The 6,000-nt window shown below is 43.9% G+C and overlaps 1 protein-coding gene across 1 annotated transcript in view; it reads left to right on the top strand.

Moving 5' to 3' along the window:
• The first annotated feature begins 350 nt into the window (after positions 1–350).
• LOC127581890 (beta/gamma crystallin domain-containing protein 2-like) overlaps positions 351–6,000 on the top strand; it is a 67,631-nt gene continuing 61,981 nt past the window's right edge. The window contains exon 1 of the mRNA XM_052036719.1: positions 351–542. Coding sequence (XP_051892679.1) covers positions 351–542 — 192 coding nt within the window. The remainder of the gene's footprint in view (positions 543–6,000) is intronic.

Here is a 6,000-nt window from a genome sequence, read left to right as displayed (position 1 = left end):
ATATTTTGTGTGCACCACTGCCTGATTGACTTGTTGGGAAAGGCGTTACTCCACAGAAACTTTTCTAAAGGGGGCAAGTATGTGGTAAGGTCCAACTGAATGAAATGTTCCATTGCAGCAAGACCAGGCTCATCCATCCTAACACCAGGGACAGAAAGTACCTCAGTATGTAGTGACACTTGGTGTTTGTATACTCGGGTTTTAGGCACAGCTTGATGCAACCACACACAAAGGCGGCTATCAGAATGAAGGTCGTGTTGGGTTGACCCCCTCACTTTCTCTGGATATCTGTACGGACATGATCCATTTTGGATCTCCAGATGAAATGGAAGATGGCTTAGGTGACTGCCATGGTTCAGGAGCTGGTTATGGGCCACACCTGCGTCACGTGCAGCAACGCAGAGAGCAGATCACACCTGATGACCAGGTTCTTTCCCGCCATCAGGAGGGAGTACCACTCCCACATTCCCAGCTTCGGTTCCCTCCAGTCGTTCCCTGCTGCATGTCCGGGTGCCTGTGAACCAGGTCCCCAGTGCCTACAGGTAACTGAACTTGACAGTAAAGAGAACAAAGGATCAGTCTGAACAGTTGCAAAGAGCGTGGCCTCACTTTTGCTGCAATTGATGCTGACCCCTGAGACCAATTCAAACTGGTCACAGATACTGTTTAATCCAACCGTGGGTCCGAGCAGAAGACAGCAACATCATCCATATACAGGGAGGCTTTGACGTGGGTGCTCCTGTTGCCTGGGATTATCATCCTCCTTGTGCTTGGGTCCTTCCCAACGGATGCGACTAAAGGCAATATAGTGCAGGAAAAAAGATGGGAGTAAAGGTAGCTGTGACCAACTCCAGGTTTGGTCAGGAAGCTTTCTGTTTCCCACCTGTTAATTTGGACTGTGCTGATGTCTCTGTGGAGCAGTTGTTCCCAATTATGGATCCGTTTTGTTTTTTTCTTTGAGATTATACCTCTAGCTGTACTGGGATGATTTGTTGAATGCTTTCCTGCCACTGCACATAGAACATAGAATATTACAGCACAGGCCCTTCAGCCCACAATGTTGGGCCGACATTTTATTCTGCTCTGAGATCTATCTAACCCTTCCCTCCCACATAGCCCTCCATTTCGTTATCATTCATGTGTCTATCTAAGAGTCCTTTAAATGTCCCTAATGTATCTGCCCCCACAACCTCTGCCGGCAATGCGTTTCACACACCCACCACTCTGTGTAAAAACAAAAACTTACCTCTGACATCCCTCTTATACCTTCCTCCAATCACCTTAAAATTATGCCCCCTCTTGATATCTTGATAGAGTGGGCCTTGAACCCATCAGCTTCTGACTGTGATGTTGGCCAAAGCTAAAACTTAGCAGTAATGGCAGGGCAACTTCACAGCAGGTACTCCCACCCCAGGCCTCAGCTGGTGGAGATACGTTTGTGCTGGATTTGATTATCATTGATTGGAATGAATCAGCCCCCTGTGTTGAAAAGTAATTGCTGCATTGCAACACTGCTTAACTCAGCTTTTGGGCCTTGGGAAATGCAGTAATTGAAGGGACTGGAGCAGGGAATAGGGTGAAAGTTGATCCCTGGAAGAATTAAATGTCTTTCCAGCACTTCCTGGAAGCCTGGCTGGAGGAACAGGAGTACCTCCATCCACATCCCTAAAATACCTCCTCCCCCTCCAATCCTCATTAATCTATCAACCAGACTGCTTCACCAACAGTTTATCCCCATGACCACCCTTTCCTTGCCCTATCAGAAATACTCTTTGTCCTATCCATACCTCCCACAACCTCTCTATGACTTAAAACTAACTTGTTTTCTCACTTTTCCAGTTCTGACAAATGGTCTGCCCTGAAACGTTTCCATCTCCACAGATGTTGCCTGATCTGCTGAATATTTCCAATATTTTCTGCTTTTATTTCAGACTTTCAGCATCTGCAGTTTTTAAAAAAATTTTTGCTTCCTACTGACATTGGACTTTCCCTGCAGTCAGACATTATCCTCGCTCCTACAAGCCAGTGCACACTCATTCACACCATGAAAGAGGCATGAAAAACCATAGTTGGGGTTAACATACAAAGGACCCAATCCAGTGCTGCTTTATGAACACATAGATGTCCTGTGAGTGTTGGGGTATGGTTACTTTCAGTTCAGCCTGGTCTAATGTCCTTCCCGGTGCTCTAAAGGGTACATTGCAAAGGGAACGGCATGGACTGACAATGGAATTCGTATCGGACAGGCAACAGTGAATCACTTCCAGAAATGCTCTGGTGAGTTTCTGGAGGATCATCTTGAAATGATTGTTTCCACGGTTCACTCTAGGTAAAGTCAACTGCCAATTGCATGGTATGATCAAATCTCTTCAGCTATTGGTTTTGAACTTTTCAACTGATGTCCCCATCCCTGCTTCAAATGCTGTTTAGAGTCATAGAGTCGTACAGTACTGAAGCAGGCCCTTCAGCCCACCCCATCCCTGCCAACCTTTTTGCCCATCTGCACTGATCGCACATGCTCGCGTTAGGCCTGTATCCTTCTATACCTTGCCTGTTCAAATGCCTGTCTAAATGTCTCTTAAACGTAATGATTGTATCACCTCTTCTGGCAGCAAGTTGTAGATATTAGCCACAATTAAAAAAAAACCTTTTCCCCCTCAGATCCCCATTGAAACTCCTTCCTCTCCCCTTAAACCAATGTTATCTTGGTTTTGATACTCCTGCCATAGGAAAAAGCTTCAGACCACCTACTACATCTATGCCTTTCATAATTTAAGATACCTCTATAGGTCACCCCTCAGCCTCCTTTGCTCCAGGGAAAACACACCTAACCCATCCAATCTTTCCCATCCATATCCTGGTGAACCCTCTCTGCACTCTTTTTTCTTCCCCCGCACCCCCCCTCCCCACCCAGTGCAACCACCTCCTTCCCAGTGTGGTGACCAGAACTTCACCCAATATTCCAAGTGCAGTCTAACCAAAGTTCCAACATAGCATCCCAATTTTTATATTCTGTACCCCACCCCATTAAAGCAAGCATGCCATATGCCTTTTTCGCCACCCTTTCTTCCTGTGCTGCCACTTCAAGGAACTATGGACTTGAACCCCAAGGTCCCTCTGTTCCTCAACATTCCTTGGTGCCCTGTCCTAATGAAAATGGGCAAAAGAAGATACCTCTGACAGTGAAGCACTCCCTCTGGTCCTGCCAGTCCAGTCTGGTGCTCAAGACTAGGAACTAACTTTTCTGAGTCCAGAAGAGAGTGTTAATTAATACTGCTCACATCTATCCAACAACCCGAGGAAAAATGCTAATCCCTCCCTTTTACTTGCCCCAATGGCAGTTGAAAGGCTGGGAAATATGCTGGGGCTAAACAATAATTTATAGTGGCAACCTTGTTCTCACCAGTGCATTAGGAAAACTAAAAGGTCAAATCTTCCCTTCAGCACAACTTTGAGAGGTCTTTAATAAGATTTCTGTAGGAATTTTGTAATGCAAAACCAATAGACAAGACCCCAATTAACTGGCAACACCCTGTCATCCTGGGAAGGTGCTGATGCATATATTTTCCTTCACAAACTGGATTAAATGAAGCTTGCAGAACAAAGTGCTTTTAAATGTCAGCCAAGTGACTCACCAAGGATCTATCATCCCCTAGAGGAAGAAATGAAGCTTGATTTTTTTATTTCATATTTTTTCACATCAATTCAGAACTCCTTTTCTGAGCATCAGAACTTTTTAATCCACAGGGTTCTGGGGTCATTTAGCTCACAGGTCACCATGTAGTGCAGGACGTTAGACCCTAGTTAGTGTCACTTGCCTCCAAATTGGAGGCTGATGTGTTCAACCCACCCAACCCTACATTTGAGACTTGACCATGTAACATTCAAAGTGAATGAACTTTTGATAAAGAGTAGATAAAGAGAAACTGCTTCCAATGGCTGAAAAAACTGTTTCCAGCTTTCAATTTGTATCCTTATTGGTTATCACACATCATCCAGTTATTTTTTTATGTGATGAGGCTTGTACTTCTTGAGGAACTGGGTGAGCACAGCACAAACTAGTAGTGGAAACACAACCAGAAAGAATTTAGAAAGAACTTGGTCTAGAATTTCCCTAATGTAATATACATAACAACCAGTTTGTAATATACGTGACAGTTAACATAATCAAAAACCTGACTGCTCATTGTATGGTTCTGTAAATTCGGTCAGGAATTCCGTGCAGGTACTGGGAATGTGTAGTTGTGTCAAACACTATGCAATTCATGTTCTGACAACATTTCCTTTTGCATATACAGGGCCTGAGAATGTTTGAACCACTGCCATCAAAACAGGTCAAGTTTGACATTAGGTTCATTCCGTGAGATTCAAGATGTCTTTCGTTGCTTTGAAGTAGTTTTCTTTGTGTTTGTTCCCACCACCCACTCCTTGCTGTTGACCTTCTCAGGGTTCTTGATTGCATATTTATATAGCCATAAGGCCCACTCCACTGGCCTGCTTCATATCTCCACAACAACAAATGACATATCCAGGCAACCACTAACCCTGATCCTCTGTGACTGAGCCCCTCATCCTATTGATGTGACTGTTTCCTCATTCCATACTCACCAAAGCTGTGGTCTACAACCTGACCTCCTCTGCCAGCTCTACAGTGGCGGAGCTAACAGAGGAAAGACCCTTGTGTAAAGCCTGTTTTGTTGTGCACAATGCCTTGGCCCTAGCACATAATTATCATGGTGTTCCTAAGCAGTGGCACTTCAATATGACTTTACAGTTAATTTTGTACAATTTCTAGCTCAGAATGCTAAAGATGAGAGCATATATTTAGTACATTCCTAAACATGGGCTGGAAGTGTTGCTTATGCCAAGCTACACTGAGGTGCGGAAGATGCAAGAGCCTCCATATTTGTCATTGTGGCAAAGTTTTAAGTCTTTGGTTGATTAATTCATGGAGCAACTCCTCATTTTTTTTTGTTACTAAAATACTGTCCAGCCCTCTCAATTCAAGTGAACTGAAAGAGCAACAATTAGCCTAGAACTGAGCATACCACTAGCTGCATCCAGGTACTCTACAGGTTCTATTCTAACCTGCAGCAAGTCCCGTTCACCCACCACCCATACTCTCAGCCAGCAGTGGCTACCAGTTTGACAAAGCTTTGATTTTAAAGTGCATATCCTAATTTTCAAATCCTCCTTTAGCTTCACCTCCTCCTCCTCTCTGTAACATCAGGCAAGTCTCCAAGATCTCTGTGCTGTATTATGATCTTACTGTGCAGTCTAACGGATGACCATATGGGATGAGAAACGGAAGAAGTTGCAGCCTCATATCTGACAGTGAAGAGCAATAATTACTTGCATTTATATAGCACTTTTGACATTGTCTTAGATGCTCCACATTTATCAGAAACTTACCGATGTTTGACAATGAGCTGCAGGAGGAGATATTTTAGGACAGGTAATCAAGAGCTTGGTCAATGAGTGAAGTATTTTGAGTAAGAAAGTGAGGGGATAAGATTTAGGGAGGAAACTCCAGAGTTTGAGCCCTGGTCAGCTAAAGGTGTGGCATTAGTAGCGTGCCATGAAAATTGAAGAGGCGCAAGAGAACAAGATTGGAGGAGCATAGCATTCTCAGAACAGTTTGGTGACTGATTCATTTACACAGTAGTGGCTTCCTCCATGAGAGATTTGTTCTTTCTTTCCAAGTAGTCAGATGGGGAAATCTGATTGTGTGTATACAATGGTCAAATAGGTATCAAGTTTCTTTAATGTCACTTTGAGTGGCTGGGAGGTGATTACGGGGTTGTTTTGTTGGATTCCTGTTAAAGTGTCTGCAAATCAAAACTCAATCCTCAGGCAGGTTCTCAGAATGAAACACCTGAGACTAGTGTGAAGCAGTGAATGCTGTGTTTCCACTCTGTAACTATCAACAAAAGCTAAAGAATGAATTGTGCTTGCTTCCTCCTTGGGTGCAATATTTCACTATGTGCTTCCTCTGTTTGA

The sequence above is a fragment of the Pristis pectinata genome, chromosome 22 (assembly GCF_009764475.1).
Source record: "Pristis pectinata isolate sPriPec2 chromosome 22, sPriPec2.1.pri, whole genome shotgun sequence".
Taxonomy (NCBI): Eukaryota; Metazoa; Chordata; class Chondrichthyes; order Rhinopristiformes; family Pristidae; genus Pristis; species Pristis pectinata.
The sequence above is the reverse complement of the archived record's forward strand: the minus strand, read 5'-3'. Positions and strand labels throughout refer to the sequence as shown.